Source organism: Acanthochromis polyacanthus, chromosome 20 (assembly GCF_021347895.1).
Source record: "Acanthochromis polyacanthus isolate Apoly-LR-REF ecotype Palm Island chromosome 20, KAUST_Apoly_ChrSc, whole genome shotgun sequence".
Classification (NCBI taxonomy): domain Eukaryota; kingdom Metazoa; phylum Chordata; class Actinopteri; family Pomacentridae; genus Acanthochromis; species Acanthochromis polyacanthus.
Window position 1 is genome coordinate 27976716 of NC_067132.1, and position 21711 is coordinate 27998426.

At 40.7% G+C, this 21711-nt stretch overlaps 1 protein-coding gene across 1 annotated transcript in view; it reads left to right on the forward strand.

Annotated features, from left to right (window-relative positions):
• Positions 1–21711, forward strand: part of LOC110952682 (cadherin-12-like) — a 120314-nt gene that overhangs the window by 23870 nt on the left and 74733 nt on the right. The window contains exon 2 of the mRNA XM_022196341.2: positions 20186–20618. Within this exon, the coding sequence (XP_022052033.2) occupies positions 20373–20618 (246 nt within the window). The 5' untranslated portion in view covers positions 20186–20372. The remainder of the gene's footprint in view (positions 1–20185; positions 20619–21711) is intronic.

Here is a 21711-nt window from a genome sequence, read left to right on the forward strand (position 1 = left end):
TACAGTCATGGCAGCCTTGAGTTTCCAGTGACTCCTACAACTCTTCATTTTCTATGATAGATTCATTGAGAAACATGCATTTCCACAATCAAGTATTTTGCTTCTTTCACAGATTTGTTCAAGGTTTTCTAGAAATATGATCAAATCTGCTCAATGAAAGATAAACACACAGCATTGCTAATATTTGGCTACATGTCTTTTAGTTGTTTTCACATCTACTTGGTGCATTTGTTTTAGATCTACAAGCTTCTGGTCATATCTTTGATCACTTCTCTCAACAAGATTGATGCTAGTTTGTTGACTTTCGGACACAAACTACAAGCGCTCGATGGGGTTTAAGTCAGGACTCTGGGGAGGCCAGTCTTAAATCTTAACTCTAGATTGTAAATATTCACAGGGTTTAAGAATCAGGCTAATTTCTGGACAGGTTTTCTGTGGCGCAGACAAGTAGAATCTTGGTTGCCGATGAAATCACAATGTGAGGGTTGACCTCTTCAAACAGCATTCACTTTTGACAGTTTGGTCAATATTTGTGCAATACGTCCGTCACTGAAAAAGGAAATTCTCTGGATTTTTTTGCTCAAAGTTACTTTAGTAACGCTGAAAATAATTTTTCATTTATTTCTCCCCTTATGGTTGTTACACATGAATAGTATGTATAAACTTGTGGTCATGACCGACTTTGCATCATCATCACTGATTATAGATTGCGATACAAAAATTATGTCCTATCAGCAGATTTCATGTTTTCCATGAAAACTCACACTTTTTTTCATGTGCTAACATAACTGCACAAGGGTTTTCTAATCATCAATTAGCCTTTTAATACCATTAGCTAACACACTGTAGCATTAGAACACAGGAGTGATGGTTGCTGGAAATGTTCCTCTGTACCCCTATGGAGATATTCCATTAAACATCAGCCGTTTCCAGCTAGAACAGTCATTTATTACATTAACAATGTCTACACTGGATTTATGATTCATTTAATGTTATCTTCATTGAACAAAAACTGATTTTCTTTCAAAAATAAGGACATTTCTAAGTGACACCAAACTTTTGAACGTTAATGTATGCATCATTCTGTCAGAATATTACATTATCTCACCTGACAACTGCTTCTTTGATTTGCCTCAGACTAGTTAGTTCCAATCCTATTTAAAGATTAGAAGGTCACCATCATTCAAGACAAGACGTGAAAATAAATCTGACTTTATCCAACGGTCAGGAGGGAGAACATGACTGCCTGCAATATTTTTAGCTCTATTTGCAGCCTAATAGTCATTCTATTTCATGAAATTGTTGTTTGATTTGATAATATATAATATTTTATGTGAAAAGGTGCATGTGATTCAAAAAAAAAAATGTGTCTTTTACTTTACTGAGTTTTATTTAAAGTGGAAGTCTAACTGCTATCTACCCATCCACCTCTTCTTCAATGATTTGTTGTCGAAAATTACGGTACATATCCTTTTAGATTACTAGAATGCATTTTTAAAACTACTGTAATACATGCCCTGTGTGCTTCAATACTCAACATAATGTGATAATTTTCCTGCCATCAGCAGCTACTTGCTCTGGTGTTTGAAAGCAAGAAATAAGCGACAGTCGATGACGGTTTTAAGACGCTCTCAATTGACTTCCAAGCCAGTGTCAGTGTGCAGTGTTTGAGGACAAAGAAAGATGCTTTTTTATGGTTATGTGCACATTCAACAACGCTGAGAACAAAACAAGCTGTGCGGAGACGCTTCTATGCATGATGTCAGCTCTGCTAAAAAAAAGATAAATCAGCGCTGTGGACAGTGGCAGAAAAGGGAAAGCAGACTAGAAAAGATGCTTTCTGTAATTCATTCCTTTCAAAAACTGCATCAGAATACAAGCGACACATTTTTATTTTGGAATCATCGCATTAATGTGCGATTCCCTCTTTTGGTCTCTTTTTTTAATCTCAAAATGCGTAGAAGAACGCAACATGACGGTTAAATGTGAACGAACGTGACAAAAATGGGCCTCTAATTTTGCATGTTTTACTAGAAACTGCCTGTTTTTGAATGCTGGCTTGCATTTTAATTAAGCAGTAGTAGTTGCAGTGACCTACAACCTACAATATAATTCAGTCTGATCCATCTTCTGAGATTCTCCTGAGCTGCGAAGAATTACCAATAAACTCCTGAAATGTTAATTGAAACATTAAATCCACCTTTATGTTCCAACCACAACACACAGACAGCACAATTTGTCAGCAGAGACTGTAAAAATGTATAATTAGCCCGAGCTGAGAGAGCCTTCTGGCACTCATCAGTCTCTTATCAGGTACTTCTGCTGGCGCTGACGGCACCCATGGCGATGGCATTCCTCTGGTCTTTGACTCCCCGTCTTTGTTTTAAAGGAAAACGTCAGGATGTGCAGGAAACTCCTGTTTTTATGACAGCCTTCAAAGTCAAATACATTTATAAAGCGCATTTCAAAACAAGAGTTGAACCAAAGCGATGCAGAAACAAAACAACAGTCCATAAAAGACGGTGAAAGACAAAGACTAATGTGGATAAAAGATGACTGTAGAATAATGAGAAACGGAATAAAAGATGACATCAGGGTGTCGAGCTTTACTGGAATTGAATGCATGAATGAAAAGTTTAGATGTTTCTAGAGTTAGAGCAGTTCGGGTAAACCACAGCCACATCCAAGAGAATCTGCATGATTTGCACAATATTGCAAGATTTCTGCGAAATAAAGTGGCAGCAACCCATTTAAAGCCTTCAAAACTGACAATAAAATGTTAAAATCACTTCTTAAACTAACAAGAAAGACAGTCAAAAGTGGCGAAACAGCCACATTTTAGATTCATTAAAACTACTTTGATGTTAAAAATCAAATGTATACCTCAGGATTTCATTCACCAAAAGAGTGAATGTTGCATTTGTTGCAGGTTGACATGTCTTGATGATTTGGAGTTTCTTTTGGGCAACTTTAAATAAACTGCAGCACCTCTTTTCAAGCACCTTAAATACACTGCCCTACTCAATAATGTGACCCTTCTCGAAACAGACTAACAGCCTTTCCATGACCACAGGATGTGTCTTCCAACATGTTTAAGAAATGAGAAGCTCCTCACTGCATCAGCGAGGGTGAAATAAGTTGTTGCAGCCGAAACATATTCATCACTGCAGTAACTACCCAATGGAAGGCTCTTGACTATTTGCTTAGTTAAATCCAAGTGGTGACTTTTTTTGGACAGGCAATGTATATTGGACATAGCCAAAAAAAAACAAAAAAAAAAACTGGAAAGATTGTGCATTTCTGTGCTGCAGAGATTCAGACTCATGACGAGTTCCGTTCACCACCACAGCACAGTGCAGAAACTAATGTTACGGATCCGGATATCCCACGGGAGGATAGGAGGAGGCAGAAACGAGCGACCACGACGACAGAGTAAAAACTGAGTGGGAACGCCAAAGCAGCAACGTGCACGGGGAGATTATTGGTATCAGACCACCAACACGTGGGTTTAAAGTTACACGAGGACGGGCACGTTGAGGCTGCTGCAGCTGGATGTATTTACAGTGGAGCGGCGGAGAAGAGCGATAGGAGAAAGCAACTCGCCGGGTGTCACTCAGGACTATATCCATGCAGGGGAAAATTGATGACGGGGCAAGAAGGAAGACAGGAATGATGAAGCCTTTCATTGCCACCAATCCATATCAGGGTATCCAGGATGTGTGTGTGTGTGTGTGTGTGTGTGTGTGTGTGTGTGTGTGTGTGTGTGAGTGGGGGGGGGGGGGGGGGGGGGGTGTTTCCTCATGCAATGTGCAATGAAAGAAACACCTTCAGAGAGAAAAAACTTTCCGTCCTCCATGATAAATGCAGCATCATCTTCCGGGGATTACAGTTAAACATTTTATTTAAAAAGGACTTGGAAGTGTAATTTGATTAAATTCTGCATCAACAAAGCGTGTCGAAATGAATACAAAACTCAACGACACTATTTTATTTCATAATCGACGGGGAAATTTCACTCATCACTGCCGACTTCTCCAAGTTTTGCATCCGTCTGTGTCAAAAAGTGTCAAAACTGATCGAATATTATCCTTGATTGCAACTTGGGCTTCTCCCGAACACTGATGGACTGCTGCATTGACGTTTAAAATGTGCTCATGTAAAACTCGACTGCGCGTCAAATCGAGCACTTTGTAAACCAATAACCAGCCACGAGGGAGTGATGAAGATGCTTTGGGGGTTTTTTTGGGGGGGAGCTGTCATGTTTCTACAGAAAGTTTCCTGGATGTTGCAGCTGGAGAAGAGTAGGAAATGAATATACAAGAGAAAATAGATGTGAAAAATGACAATTAGTTGTCTGGAGCAGAAGGTAAAGAGGCTTTTCCTTGAAAAGGGATCACGATTCGATGCTTGGAGGTATTTTGGAGTTAGGGAAACATTACCAACTTGTTCAACTACCTGAAAAAAAACACATCACAAACTGCGGCATGCTGAATAAAGTTTAACCTCACATACTCCCCGTTTCAAAGCAAAAACATCAAGATCCTTTTTGACATCCTTCGAAGTCAAATTTAATTATAAAGCACATTTAGAGAACAACAAGAGTTGAACCAAAGCAGAAATAAAACAACAGGTTATAAAAGACAGCAAAACACAGACAAAGAATAAAAGATGACAATAAAATAATAGGAATGAATAAAGAACACAATAGAAGACGACATCAGGGTGTTTCGCTCTACTGCAATTGAATGGTAAGGTTAAATGTTTCTGAGTTAGAGCAGATCTTACAAGGAAAACAAGAGTGTTCTGCATGTTGCAGCTGCACAACAGAATAGAAGGTTAATATACAAGAGAAAATAGACGAGAAAATGACAATTAGTTGGGTGAGGTGTAAAGGTTTAGGAGCTTTCCCCTTGAAACAGATCATGATGCAATGTTTGGAGATGTTTTGGAGTTCGGGCAACACAACAAGTAAGACCACTTCTTGCATTAAAAAAAGTTTCCTGGATGCTGTAGCTGCATAACAGAGTAAAAAATGAACATACAAGAGAAAATAGGTAAGAAAAATGGCAACTAGTTGGGTAAGGGGTAAAAGTTTAAGAACTTTTCCCTCAAAATGAATCGTGACTCAACATCTGGAGACATCTTGGAGTTAGGGGAACATAACTAACTTGTTCACCAACTAAAAAAAAAAAAAACACAAACTGCTGCATGATTAATACAGATAAACCACAAAAAAGTGGCCATCAGTGTGTTAAACTCGACTGGAATTGAATGAAAAGGTTAAATGTTTCTGGAGTTAGAGCAGATCATACATGCAACAAAAAAAGGTTTCCTGGATGTTGCAGCTGCAGAACAGAGCAGAAGATTAATATACAAGAAAAAATAGACGAGACAAATGGCAATTAGACATCTGGAGCAGAAGGTAAAGGGCTTTTCCCTCAAAATGAATCATGATCCGATGCTTGGAAGTAGTTTGGATTTTGGACAAATGACGGAAAAAGTGCGAGACTTGAGCGTGGGCTGCAAGGCAACACAAAAAACGTGTTCAACTGCCTGAAAAAATGCCACAAACTGTCTCATGAAAACAGAGAAGCATCAACTCATATCTATAAACAGCAACACTGAGCAGAGTGAAACCATATTTCAAAGTCCGGCAAAAGTTCCGGTGCAATTTTAATTGTATTTTGCTTCTACGAGATGCATTGTGAATAAGGAGCAGCCATGTTTTATGGAAAGTTTTGCACATTAGCAGGAGTGCGGCACAGCGTGGAAGTAAAGCAGCGCTCCATTTAAATGTGCAATAAAGAATATTTCACCAGAGAATTATCATAATTAAAAAAAAACATGATCTCGATTCCACTCAAAAGAACCGTCAACACGCCTACAATGTCGCCTGTTCCACCGTAATACATGTCAACATGATGTGCAATTTGCTTCCAATGTTAAACATCCATGTAACAGACATAGAACAGGAGGACGGAGACGAAAAAAAACATCTCAATTCTAGTGCCCATGCTGTGCCAGAAGCATCATCCTGGTAGGAAGAAAAAGGGACGGTTCAAATTTGCATTTAGATTACTGTGGTAATAGAAAAACCACGGTGATGGATCTTGTTCAGAAAAAGAGACTAATGTGGTTGTATTTTGAATAAAACTGAAAAGTTAAACACTGAGGGCGAGTGTGTCTGAAAGGGAATCATCACTATCTGTCATAGTTAAACCCTAAGTGACCAACATATTGTTCAAATAGACACAAATAAACCAAACATATGATTAAAAAAAGGTTCGATCTGCCATCGTTTGAAGACTGTTCATGTATTTCAGACATAAATCCAAAAAATGTGCATGAAACAACCAAGAAAACAGGCGAAATCTATTGTTTTTCAGTCAACGGGAGTATTTTTCACACATCCCATGAAGTGCTGATTTTCATATTCATGAGTTGTTTGTCAATAGTGCATACCAAAAGGGCTTAATTTGTTTTCACTTCTTCCCCATCCTCCAAATCTAAATAAAAAAAAAAAAACAGAAAACTGACGGCTCCTGCAGCATCAGAGCCACTTAATTAAGGATCACCATCCCTTCTGCACTTTCTCGGAGTCGTCGCAAACAATCAAATCATAAAGAGGCGTTCATTGGGCGAGAATTCCCCCGTTGTTACTGCAGGAAACGGGGGGGGGAAATCGAAACAAAGACCGGCAAGAAACAACAAGTTGGGGGAAATTTATGCAGCACAAACTTGAAGCTTCTTTTGCAAGTCGACTGCCAAACAAAAGCTGCATTTTTTTTTGAAATTTCTGACATACTTGTTGCAAAACAGAAGCCTCACTGTTGTGTCGGATGCCATTCAGTCAACTACTCATATTTGTACCTCCAAACGAGCGACAGAGATTCTATTCACTCCATGTTTGCAGCGGGGTCCCCTTTTTCCACATTAACCACAGGAGAGAAATGTTAGTTATCTCCCCGCTGCATCGACACGATAAGTACAACAGAGAGGCTTCATGTGTGAGGGTTGAATTCAGAATTAAATGAACAACATTTAAAAAAAAAAAAACAGAGGTGGAGCTGCTCATGAAACCAGCTCCGTCCGGTATTGTTGATTAGAACAGACACCTTCAAACACGCCACCAAAGTGAGCATGTCTGCCTCGTTCGCCGCCATCATCAAGCAGCAGTTCAGCAAAGTGTTTAGGCCCATTTTCCTCTCTCTTCTCTCGCTCTCATATCTAATTTATTGCCATCTGCTCAGGCGGGGTGTAAATCTGAACGCGGACCGACTTGCTCGCCCGAGCTTTATCTGTTAACATTTAGCAATGTCTAATTAAGCAAAAATGGGAAGTGCTTTGGCTGAAAAATGCCGCGGCCCGGATAATGACAGTCATAACAGTTTGGGATATGTGTCTGTCACAGCAAGCAAATGCACTTATTAGATCAGGGTAATTAGAAGAAGACAACAGCTGTAATGCGCGAAAGCTGCTCGGCTGTGATTAAAGAGTCGCATCGATTGGTTTTTGGTTTTTTATCCACAAAGTTTCAGCGGTGCAAATGACTGATGAAGGTCACAAAAGGCAAAACACCTCAGATTTCGTCCATTTACATCCATTCAGGGATTGATAATGATGCTCTTTTTGGATAATCTGATAAGGCTAATTAGCTGTGCAGGATCAGAGTCGCCACTAAGTTGGGACGCAGCATCCACCCACAACCAGAAACATAAATATATCTTCATCATCTCTGATTTCGAGCTGCGTATTTTGCTTCGAACACATGGGATCCAGTTAGTTTTAGTCTGCGAAACACACAGAATTATCTGATCAGCTGTCACCGTTCCGGTTGCCAGGTTTGCATATTTACATCCTTTAACTATAAGTTGTGCCTTCCTGGCTTTTCCCAAGTCGGAAAGTTGAGCAGATGCGATTTTAATCCAACAATATATTACCAAGTCAACATTTCTTTTTAATCAAAATTATGCTGTGGTCTTGTCATAATACAAACTGTGAACACGGACTAGGAAATGTTCAAAAATGTGTTAGAAAAACAGATTTTATTGGTTATTAGATGTCTCTTGACAGCTGGGGCAATTTAATGCCTGAAAAACTCCTTTCAGCTTATACAGTCGTGGAAGAAATTATTAGACCAGCCTCGTTTACTTCAATTTCTTGTTCATTTTAATGCCTGGAACAACTCAAGGTACATTTTTTTTTGGATGAATATAATGAAAAAAAAGCTCATAACAGTTTAATTTAAGAGCTGATATTTAGCCATTTTCCATGGTTTTCTTAATAACCAAAATCACTTATGTTCTTACATCAATAGTTATGGCATTGTTTGGCTAAAAACAGCTTTTAGGCATTCCATGTTTTCTTTTCTGCCTGTTTTAGTCACATGATCCACACAGGAGTTAGTATTTGATTGGAAAACCATTGTTTTTGATGACTACCGCCATGTGTCTTGGCATGCTCTCCACCAGCTTCCGACATTGTTCTGCTGTCACAGCAGCCCATTCCTGCTGCACTAATTCAAACTAATCTGCTTTGTTTTTGGGCTTGTGGTTTTCTGTTTTGCGTTTGATGACTTTCCACAGGTTTACAGTTGGATTTAGATCTGGTGATTGAGCAGCCAAGGCATGGTTCCAATGTTCTGGTTCTCCATCCAGGCTTTAACTGACCTTGCCGTGTGACAAGGGACATTGTCTTGTTGGAAAATCCAGGCACTGGAGGCTAGAAAGAGTTTTCCAGCTGATGGGAGAAGACTGCTTTCAAGAGTAGCCCTGTACATGGTTCATTTGCCCTGTTCCACCCAGACTGAAACTACCCCAGATGGTCACTGATCCACCCCCATGTTTTACTGTGGGGCAGACAGTCTGGTTTGCAGCTTCTCCATGCTTCCTCCTAACCAGTAAGTTGGTTGGAGTCACATTTCTCCACAGTGTCCACTCACTTTTAAGGTCCGATGACTATTCCTGACAGAGGAACAGATGAGTGCACGATCATCTCGTGTGGGGTAGAAAGACGTTTCCTGACCAGCGAGCAGTATGGTTGAACCATGGCGGGCTTGTTTTTTCTTGGTATAATGAATGGCTGTCTTGGAGATCTTCATTTTTTTGGCTGCCTGTCTCTCCCTCATTCCAATTTCCAGCAGTGCCAAGATGGCTGCCTTTGTGGCTTCACATAATTCTTTTGTTTTTGGCGTTATGCGAGAGCTGACGACTTCTGAGTTTTCCTACGACTTGAATGTAAGCAGAAAAGCACTCTAGGTCTTTGCATGTGCAGTGCTGCTTCTGACATGAAACGGCCTCTTATGTACCCTGGTAATACAACTAAGCTAAAGCATGTCAAATAGGACATAAAATATTACACATTCAGCTGCATGTTCATTGTATTCTTCAGGTAATAGACCTTTAGTGGTACCAGGCATTGAAATGAACAAGAAATTGAAGAAAACAAGGGCGGTCTAATCATTTTTCCATGACTGTACAATGGTGATGGGTAAGTGCTTCAGAAGGATTCAGCAATTCGAGGGAATGAACAGAGCAACGGTAAATTATTCTAAAGGATTTCTCCTTGAAGTAATTAAGGATTTTTTTCCCCTTTAATGTATGATGTTTCAGGGACTTTTGGTGGCTTTCTATAGCATTAGACAATCAATTGTTGAATTTCCCTTACGGATTGATGAAGTTATTGTATTGTAAAAGCATTTCTTTAAGTAATATGTGGTCCCCAATCAACTGCATTGTCTCCTAAACTTTGAGAGTCACGACTTTTAGAACAAGATTTAGCATTTAGCTGACTGTATAGTTAATGTTCCCACAAGAATCATGTCTATAATGGGACTGTGGGACATCAGCGCACATCTGCTGCACTTGTGGCAGCAGAAATTATTACATTATTGGACATGCATCACAGCTCGGCAGTGCGCTTAAAGCATTGTTTTTTGTGGCACAAAGAGAAACACCTTCCAACATTTGTGCGAGGGTGTTTCGGATGTTGTTTTCCATCCTCAAAAAGCCCTCACTGCTCACACCAACCATTTAAAATCCAACATCCTGCAGTGCCGTTAGCAGAATTTCACAAAACGAAAGCAGTTGTGTGGTTCAACATTTAGCAAAAGTCACAATTAACAGAAGCGATTTTTTTATTTTGCTTTGCAGATGTGGTGTTTTGATTGCACATGGCTTCAAACCCTTAATTTTTCTTTTCCATCTCCAAGAGAACAGGTGCTTGACCGCTGGCGTGATGCTATCTGTCTTGTTATAATCTGACTCGCCTTCTGCAACCTTGTCTGTCAATAGTTGGCGTCGCCTACAGCAGAATTTAATGGCACGCTCTGTAGCACAACAACAGGGTTCAAAAATTCCTCTCGGAGTCCTTCGTTCTCAACTTCAAACCGAAGCTGTGGGGGCCGAGCGCTATCTGAGCTTGCACCGCGTACCTTGTAGTCGCAGGTAAAAAGCAAGATTCACACCCCGTCTGTCAATTTGGCTGGTGGGTTTGCAGTCAAGCTGAGTGCCGACAGGTCTCCGCAGTCACACATTTTATTTTTGATGCACATTCATTCAGCGTGGATCAGAGAACAGCAGCAGCTCTGACTCAAACAACAGGAACCAGGCATCGGTTTTGAGCCGTCCAACCTTTAGGGGTGCTTTTCTTTATTCCGTGCATATGTGTGCAATATGTCACAGATGATATGACAATTTAAGAAGCAAATTCAGATCCTGAGTGCCTACGTGCAGTTTTATATATATATATATATATTTCCCGTCTAATCATAATCTTTCATTCGAGCGATATCTGTTGCATCATAGATTTTGTTGGCAGGGGATCCAGACGTGCTCACGCTGGGGAGAGCTGAGTCAGTGTGGTGCTTCTTTATTGCCTCAGGCCAGTTTTGTCTCTACAGCTAAGCCTTCCATTTCTTCGGAGGGGGAAAAGTTCAGTTCGGAACAGAGGCAACCTTCGTTCAGTAGGACACGCAGCTAATTTATTCTTCATCACCGCAGATTATATTCAAGGTGATAGACCATCTCGGGGAGTATTCAACGATACGAGTTCCTAAACTGACAAAATTGAACCGATTGCACCTCTTCGTCTACAATCAGGTTTTGTTTTTTTTTCTTCTTCCTGAATGGCAGTACAATTGAAAATACAGTGTGAAGAGGTAATCAAGGGGTTGCAGCAACAACTCAGGAAAATAGCAGGTATTTGGAAGTTTTGGCTGAAAAGAGAAAGGAATTCAAAGTAACAAGCTCAATAAATCTGTCAGTCTGCGGCACTGGATGCATTTCAACCAGTTTTTTGGTTCTTTAAGTGCTATGAACCTGATACTTTAATTTTTAACTGGTATTCTCTATATCAGGGGTGTCAAACTTATTTTAGCTCAGGGGCCACATTCAGCCCAATTTGATCTCAAGTGGGCCACACCAGTAAAAAAAATAAATTTTGAAAATGCTCACATTTAAGGAATTATTGTTTTTACAAAACATCATGAACAACCTGAAATTTCTGAAGAAAAATAAGTTCAATTTCAACAATATTATGCCTCAGTTTATTTACACATCACAGCGTGTCTACAAAAGGCACAAAGCATTCAGTCACAGGTATGTGGAACTGAATGATGTAGTATTTTACTTCAGGATCAAAACAACAACAGACAAAAAATAGACAAAATACAACAAAAGAAGACTAAATATTAACAAAATGAGACACAAAGTGACAAAAAAATGGACAACATAAGCGAAACAAAAAACAACTAATAAAGCGAAACAAAAAATGACCAAAATAAGACAAAAAGAAAAACCCACAATCAAGACAAAAAGGTAATACAAAGCCACAAAAACGAGAAGTAAAGGACAAAAACATCACAAAAGAGAAAAGTCAGACAAAAAAAACCCAAAAATGACTAAATTTTACAAAAATGAGGCACAAAACTACAAAGGAACAACGAGCAATATCGAATTTTACTTCAAACAGTCTGGCAAAGTCTAGAAATTATCTTAAATTTACAGTTTTACAAATTGCAATTAATGTCTTCTCTGTAATTTTTACACTTTACAAAGTCATCCCACAAGCTGCATTGGACCAGTTTTTGGCCCGCAGGCAACATCACTGCTGAATTCATTCATACTTCCATTGACATGCAAGTAGCACAAATTCTGCTTTCTACAAACAGATGCACACACGTATAGATGCAGACTGGTTAATCTAACCAGAGTCTTTAACACTACTACATGTGTCCAAGGCCGATTTTTATTCCCTCTCCTGAGAGATAAACACTGAACTGTGATGCACTTAATGTATTTATTATCTCAGCGATCATAGCCTTTCAAGTCTCAATGCAATCCAAGTAAGGAAGGACGTAAATAGCTCCATCTACAGATTTGAAGGTCATTCCAAGCTATTCCTCTATTGCCGTGTACGGTGGAAACACAACAGCACTGCTGCTGAATAATCACCAATCATTGGGTCTGGATGTATTTTTGGAAGTCTATTTGCTCCTCACGTACACACATAACCACAATAATTATGTATTGGGCTATGAGCACCTCTAAAACACAGAGGACCAGCCATGGTAATTATTTTTCAGGCTGTGAGTGCTTCGAAAGCACGGAGGACCGAGCATCAGCGCTGATCTAAACAAGGCACAAGAAATGAACAATAAAGTCATTTTTTGATGAGTTTTGTTAGCAAGAAAACACAAAGACGAGGCTAAAGGATATAAATTGTCAGAGGATGCAACTGACAGTTCTTCATTAAGAGAACAGTTTTGATAAAATTTCGCTGTAGCCCTGCGTGTTTGAGATCCGTCTGCCTGGATGACAGCAGTTGCCTGTGCTCCAGTGGTGCTCCACAGCTGCCTTGGGGCAACAGGGCTGTTTCATTTCATCTCAGTAGCTGCCTGTCTTTCACTGCTCCCGAATAAGATCAGGCACGTCTCCTGACTGAATATTTGTATCTGTCAAAACTTCACATGTCAAAGAAATGATAAAAGATTGCTGAGCACTGGTTTATCAGGATGTAAAGAAGTTCAGTGAGGGGGAAAATATTTGTCTTGTGTCTTTACTGTATACAGGTGAACAACAAAACAATAGTGTAATCTGGTACGACAGCAAATCTTCATGCAATTTCATACATTTTGTCCAATTTTCTGCTATTTGGAGTTGAACATTACCTCAGAATTACTTCCAATAACACACTAGTGTATATAAGTGAATGTTTCTCTGCTTCTTTGCCGTTTTCGTCGAATCGGTTTGAGTCTAACATGCTTGTCACTGGCAGCAAGAGTGTCAAAACGAAAAATGTAGGAGTGATGGAATGATAGACATTTCATATAAACGGGGAAAAAAAAGTTGACATCTGTTGTATTTCTTGCTGCGACAAACCCCAACCTTGTCTTGTTCGCTTTTATTGCCAGACCTGCTGTCTGGCAGTCACACGTCAAAGAGTTTCTATATGAACACAGTGCAGACTGATGAAACTATGAGCCAGGTTTGATTCTTTGGAGATTTTTTCATCTAGGGACCTGCTGATTTCTGATCCTATCAGCTTCAATTCCAAATGCCTAATTGAAGCTGCAAGCAGCGTTGATTGAGTCAATACATGTCCACCATGTGGCGCTGTGACCAAGGGTCTATTTTGGCTTATGGATGTGATTGGGGCAGGCCTTTGATTGAACATGTAAAGTCTGAGGCAGATTGGTGCATGTACAGGCCAGTTAGACAGCACTTGATGTTTCATGGCGAAATGTCGAAATTCCACCGGCAGCCATTTCCACTAAGTCAGACTTTTGTGGAGCATTTTGGTTACTTGTAATCACCGATGCCTAGTTTACATCCTGGCCAAATTTGAGCTCTCTCGGGATTACCTTGTTTGAGTCTGTAGCTTTTGAAAATGTTCAAAAATGACCGAAAATCGTCGAAAATATGACAATTCAAAATGGCTGACTTCCTGTTGTGTTTTGGGTGTCGGTGTCAATTACAGTTTTGTGTATCTTGACGAGTTACACATGTGCACCAAATTTAATAAGCCAGACACGTATGCCATTCCCCTAAAACATCACATTTTTTGCCAGTCTTAATCTGTGTGCAAATGTTCATGCGTTTGAGTATTTTTAGAGCCTCAAAAATTTGTTTCTTTCACCGGACGGGGAAAGTATAATAATACAAAACTCATTAGTATCAATAGGGTCTTCACACCCTTGGTTCTCGGACCCTAATTATCAAGCAACTGAAGAAAATCTATGACATATTGTAGAATTTGGATCATATGTTTTGCAAGAAACTTCCACCAAATCCGAGAGATCTCAGTTTGCCATTTAGCTTATCAGCCTAAATTACTGATATGAATGAAAAATTAATTGAGACAATACACCTCTGCTAGAGAAAAGGCATTTCATTCTGCTGGACCTAGAAACTCTACAGTGAAGAGTGGACTCTTATCTGGCACAAAGAGATCTTTGCCTGAGTACACACAGCAGCTTGCAGAGCGTATTTGACCAGATTGAGTTAAATTCTGACCCGGCATCAAGTTACTCACACAATGCGAGTTAATTACCGACAGCTTCTATGAGCTGTCAGCTCTGATGACTAACATTATTTTGCCTATCCGGGTGCCACCACTTGGAGACTTATTGGAAGGGGTGCATGCAAATCCACACTCACGCTCTCATCTTCACTGGCATACAAATGAAACGCTGCACTGTAGTGGAGTAGACTGTGGCTGAAGGAGAGCAGAGCTGTAATACTAGCAGGCTGAGGTGGACGGGACTCAGAAAAAGACACTCAACAACTTATGAGCTGCTTTATTCTAGCTGGCAGGAATCCCTAAACAAAAAAGAAGCAGAAACAGAGTCGGCCTCCCTCTCTTTGCCACCATGATTACACTGAAAACAATGGAAGCAGCAGTTGCAAGTGTCTCTCTTTTTTTTAAGCGTCTACACTTTCGAAAGCAGCTTTCCTCCCAAAACCCCCAGCAAAGTCTCTTTCCACTGATGACTTCTTGGTTTTTGCCGACGTAGTACTTTAGTAAGCATCAAAGCACATTTATCACTGAAATAGTCTTGGCAACAAGAGTAGTTGCTATTTGTCACTATTAAAAGACTGTGTTTTGCCCTACTGTCCTGGTGTTCTAATGAACTCAATGAAAGATAGAGGGATTCTTCAACGGTCTAATCCATAGAACGGCACTCAATAGGGGCATCATCTCTTTTAAATCACCGCTGCAATTTATGGATAAATCTGTTTTTTGTCAAGGTAGCTAATTTAAAGTGTTGGATTGGTGGTACAAAGATGCTTACAGCGCTAGCCTGCAAGTGCTGAGATAATGTTTCACCAATGACGCTTGATTTGAATCCAAATATTTGCAAATCTTTGTCTTTAAGATGTGAATCTTTATATGTAGGAACACTGCGATTGTATTTTAGATGCAGCAGCACAGCTGACACACGAAAGGGCAACTTTTGCAAAGCACAATTCATCATATTCCTGCTCTGAGTGCCCACAACATTTCACATCCACCAGAAAATTCAACAACTGCTCAGACGTAATTTGAGTTGAAGGCATCCTGAAGGCTCCCCTAAAACACAACATGCACGGGATGTAAGAAAAAAAAACCTACGGTAGAGGACTTATCACATCATATTAATGTTTCTGCTGTTCAGGGAACCACATTTTGTGCTCCATGTACCTTTGTGCACAGACGTTGCATATTAGAGTCCTTTCTCCAACTCCACATCCACCGCAGTGCTTTCAAAGAAACGGCACATGTTTCAGACATGAATAAAGCGCTTGGTTTTTCTGACAGAGCCAAGCGTCGCTGTATGCTAGCAAATGGATCCATGTAAATAACAGTCATTTTGTTCTCTATTCATTACTTTGTTTGTGCTTTAGCTTGACTGGCCAGCTGTGTTGTTACTCCCTTTTTCATTACATTGCTTCCACCTACACTTCTCTCCTCCCACTCTTTCCCTGAAGGGTTTTGACGATATTACTCCCTTCTTTTGCCTTAGCCGTGCAAAAACAAAGTCTTCACAGAGATTTCCCTGATTAACACTCTTCTCTTCCCCCCCCCCCAAGCTTTAGTGCACATATTTTCTCATCAGTCAGGACCACAGTTCAGCTCAGGTCGCTGTCTTGATCATTGCGGTGACAGTGTTGATGAGGGAGAAAAGCCTCTTTCACTGCTACTGCAATTACACGTTCAAAACAGACCCAGTGCTACCTGCGCTAATATGCTACAGGCCCCTTTGATTTGTGTGCAATGACACAAACGCGGTGACCTTAAGTGTTTTACCAGTCTGTTGTGGTTCCTCACAGCGACAGATAACTGTTGATTGTTAGTCTTGCACACACAGTGATTGGTGGGAGATTTGAGGTCTTATCTGGATTCATATTTAGATAGGCGCTCCATTCAATTGTTTGAGACCAACAATAATGGAGAGGTGAAGGACTCGGCACTGTGGGGAAACACTTAAAATGTGTGTTTGAAGACAAGTAATTCTTCACACAACACCATCTTATAAAGGCTAGACAGGGTAGGCTGAAGAGAATATGAAAGGACTACCGACTGCAAAGGAGGTTTGCAAAAGTACTCAGACTATACAAATACAATTCAATCCTTTTGAAACTAACTGGCAGCATATTACTTTAATTTAAACTGAGTTCTTCTGAGTTGACAAAGTCCAACAAATTACAAAAGGAAGACTTGGATTTTGAGTGACAAGAAGCCATTAAAGCGTTTTACCCCCCAGAAAGGCGGCTAGTCCGGATGGGTTCAGACCGGAGTTTTATCGGCTTATCCGAGACACCGTTGCACTTCTGTTGCTGGGAATGATTCATGACACCTCTGCACATAATTTAATTTGTAAAGTAGAAATTGCATCACTGCATAATTTCCCAGGTCACTTCTGAACTGGCAACACGCATGCCCATTGCCATGCTCAACACAGCCCATCTTCAAGTCCATAATGTTTAATAGATTTTACACAATCTGAGCCCTAAGACACAGAATTTTCAATATTGTACTCCTGTATATGTCCCTGTATTCCTGCTTCCACCTTGGATTCACTATACTATGCTTTGTTTTGTTGCATAGCTGAAATTATATTTAAAAACAAAACGTCAATCTGATGTAAATCATGCTCAAAATTAACACATGAAACCATTTCACTAGAACTAAACATCGCAATTTCACATTTAGAAAATCCATTCCTATGCTTGTGCTTCACATGAAAATCACACCCGATACTAAATTCCTCACTGAATCTTGAGCAGACAGGTCTCTAACCTCGTTAAAACCACTACAACTTCTTCTATGTCTCTGAATGATAATGTTGGTTCTGATGCAAAACACTGCAGCAGCTGTTAGAGGAATAGAAAAAGAAAAAAAATTCCACCCTTTCATCTATGAGGAAATGAAAGTGCATACAAAACAACAACTTGATCCACATGACTCATTTCTCCCCTCCATTCCAGGAGTCAATGCCTACTTATTTGTTTGTCATGTTTATGGCAGCCTTGACGACTAATAACTTTCTGTGGGAGTTTCTTGTGGGTGGTAATCTGCAGCGGCAGATCGGCTAGCCATATGTTCTTTGATTATTGAAGGTGATGTGTGAGAACACTGTCAACCCACTGCCTTGTGTTATCTGAAGCAGACACACGGGTCAAGGCTCGCAAACCGAAGCTCGACATATGCTAATGAACTCATCTCATAAAATATGCATCCAGCCCTCCCAGGACCGTACAGTGGCAGAAGCGTGATTTTGCAGGAATTATGGGAACAGTCATTTTCCATTATGTCGATGCTAAATGAGGAGTGACCTGCGGGAGAGGCATGTCTGACCCGTGTCAAGGCAGTTCCTGCCAATTTTGCGCGGGGAACTTTTTGCAGATCAGGTTTGACTTTTAAGATACTGCAGTGACAGAGAGAATGAATGGATCCGGGTGCACGGCGTAACCTTGTTGAAGTAATCTCCCTCTGAAGCCGATGTTCCAAGTCTGTATAATTAATCAAAGACAATGATGTCAATGAGGGCTCCAGTTATGAAATTAGAGGCACGCTGTCTTCCATTACTGTACAGCTTATAAGTGCATTAGGAGGGAGAGAGGAACAATAAACCAGGTGTGGAAACCATTAGCTCCATTCTTCATTCCAACCATTTGTGGTTCCCTTCTCTTGTTTCCAGCTCAATTAAGTGTCTCGTAACGAGGCCGGAGCTGAATGCTGGAGTGTTGACATGGTAGTCAAGATCGTAAACAAGGTGCGAATGGCGACGGTGCAAATGTTCCCTCCATAATGAATGAGGTTTAACAAATTAGGTTGCTTCTGTAATATTTCACTCTCTTCTACGCGAGGGTCATTGCGCTTCAGTCGTCTTCATTATAGTGCTACATAACTCACCCGGCGTTGGTAAATAAGGGAAAATAATGTCTTGTTAATCCTGCATTTTTTGGGTTTGATCCAACAAAGATTGACAAATTGTGTTTGGCTACTACTCCAAAGTGACCCACAAATGGTGTTTTTGGAGCCAGAAAATGTGACAAGCTTATTTCAAAGTTGTCTTGATAAATACGCCTTTATTATTCTTATTTTCTTACCCACAATTGGACTCTATATACGCATCCAAGCCACTTTGCATATTTAGTGATGTATGTGGTGACAAAACATGCTGGTAACAAATAAATAAGATATCCAATTACACGTCTGCGAACTAGATTATACATCTGGTTGTCTTTTATATGAGGTGTCACTTTCATAGAATGCATGCCTGTCAGAAGACATGCTACAGCAGCAGGCTCCATCTCCTGTGGCCACTGGTTGTCAAACTGTGCTCCTCAGCAAAGTTGATGTCTGAGAGAAAGCAACGTATCTTAAAAGAAATCGCTCCTCTGCGCTGACGTTTCCAACAGTACACGTGTCAATTTGATATATGAACTGCCAATGCATCGCGCTTCATCTCCACTTGTTTGCAACTGATGTAACAAAAGTGACAGCATTTTTTACCCCCTTTTTTCCGGAAAAGGGGGTTCAATTCTATTTTTAAGTTCTGATGATTAAGTTTTGATCAAAAATGCTCAGGTTTGGGAGGCGGAGCTCATCAGCAACCTCTTATTAAAGCGTCATTAAATAACACACGTCTTTCAACCTCGATGGGCAATCAAGGCTGCAGGAACGCCGACAGGTTCTGTGGCACAGTGTGGGGCGGCCTGTAATTGACGGCAAAAATAAAGTCACAGTTTTTCAACTCCACAGACAAGTAATCTCGCTAATTAGAGCATGCATCCGTGAGAACTGTCTGGCGTGGAGGTAATCTATCACCAAACGAATAATTACAACACTTATTTTTATGCTTGAGGGTGAAAGTACAACCATTTATCATGCAAGCAGTTAGGGAGTTGGCGGAAAAGTCCGCAAAGTGCAACCAAAGCAAGTTACACAACACCTCGTACCTACTGTATATGACCAACATGGGTGTTTTGAGACAGTCTAATCGGAGTAATTATTAATGCAATATGCAATGCAAGTAATGCAAGATTGGCGACACAGATGTGGGCCTGACCAATTATAGAGGCGAATTATATCCATTTTTCCAATTATCTGTATCATAATTCTCATTAACCTATATTAAATGCACTACATCAGGTTTGATACAGCCTCTTCTCTGTCTCTAGTCACTCTGTGGTCTCAGAAGTGTCTCAAGCAGAGAAAAACTGAACAAGGAAATACAAGCTGTCGCCACAAACCCGGAAATTTAGTACTTTCCCGGTGGCTAACGCTAAGCTAACGCTAGCGGTTAAGTTACAGGCAGCTACAGATTATCTTGCAACAGAGTCTGGGAAAAAAATAATCAATAGTGCTTTAAGATATGGACCTTAGTGGGCAATAAAAGTGACAGAACAGTGAAAGATTAAGAAAATGGAGAAGAACAGCAGGCGTAACTGCAGGAGACAAACTGATCAATCTCAGTCGAGCGTCTTAATTCAATCACTCCTATTTTTGTTTTACATATGCAGTTATAGACACTCTTATTAATGAAGAAGCCTAGTTATGAATGACAGGTTTCCTGCTGTCACATTCTTATCGATCTCTTTTGTTTCCCAATAATCGGCATCAATATCGGCCCTAAAAACCCTACGTATACTCAGGATTGAGCAAACCTCTTTAACGAAGTGTTTTTCTTTCCTTTCAGGTGATGACCTCCACAAATCCCTGATCCTGACAGACACAGGGGAAAAAAAACAACTGCTTTTGGGTTGGCCTCACCCAGCACAACGCCCCTCTCATTACCAAACTATCATCCACACAAGTTTCACTGTGGCTCAGTTCTCGTCGCGTGGACTTTAAACTCGGGGGTACCTGAACCTCACAGATCGCCAATGCTAACAAGGAACTGCCTGCTGCTGTTCCTGTGGGGTCTTGTCAACGAGGGCTCTGTCTCGTCTTTACGTCCACCTTCGCCGCCGCTGGGACGGAGCCGGACGGGGCGGGAGCACGCCAGGAGCTCGGCGGGCCCGATGAGGAATGGGGCGGCTGGATTTCAGCGGGTCAAAAGGGGCTGGGTGTGGAACCAGTTCTTCGTGCTGGAGGAGTACATGGGGTCGGACCCGCAGTACGTGGGAAAGGTAAGAAAAAACGAGGAAAAAAGCCTCTTTTTTTTTTTTTCTTCCCTCCGCAGTTATTTATGGTGCAGCAGAAGTCATAAATCACATAGTAAGGAGCTTGGGAGAAATTGAACTGGTGGTAAATGGAGGGAGCAGAAGAATGTGAGGCAGATAAAAGAGCAGAAAGAGAACAGAAAAGGAACAGAGGAAGTTTCAACGGAGAATATCAAGTAAAACATCACATGGCTGTATTGGTATTAATGCAAGTATCTAAACAAGGTGGCAATCTTTCGGTGCAAGGCCGTCCCTTTTAAACACAAATTTACAAACAACACATCTCCAAAGGCAAAGTGCTGCAAATTGCCTATTCTCATTTTGCCCCCCTAGAGCCTCACCACTTTAATCTAATAATGCTCCTGTTGTAAAACTGTCCCTGTGTGTTAGTGTTTTAAGATATAAACAGTGGCAGGCGTGCTGGGAAAAATCCATACATGCTAATGGAGCTGTGCCACGACATTTCTACGTTTGACGGCGGCCGGACACACATGACATTGGAGCAGAATCGATGGCGTGGCAGAGATAAATTTATATTACAGACCTTGTAAAGCTGTCAGAACATCATAGTTATGAGGCAGGGAAGATGCTGACAGCAATAAAAAGACAGCCGGGACCCAACAGGCCGAAGTGAATGCACACGTTCCATCAGAATCCCTGTCCGTCCCTCTTTTTAGTCTTTTTTTTTTTTATTCACTGCTGTGGCTTAAGACATTCGTAAGCAAACTCTGCCGGGGGTTTTAAGGCTAAAGTTGTAATTTGGCACTCCTAGCTTACATAGGATAATAGTAAGACTGACTTATCTGCCCCAGTGCCGCTGCAATCAGCCCTGACAAGCCGTGCTGTTTGTGGAAGTCTCCGAGGCTAAAGCAGGGTGAGGGAGTGCTGCTGTCTGCTGCACTCCTAAGCTTAATCCTGGGCTGCTGCACTGCTTCAAAATAATTGACTGATTCTTCAACATATGGAGGAAAAACTTACGAAAAAAAAAGATCCTCTGACCTTTTTTGTCGGGCCGATCTTTAGGGAGAGGATTTGGCTTCTTAATGATTCCAACAAGATA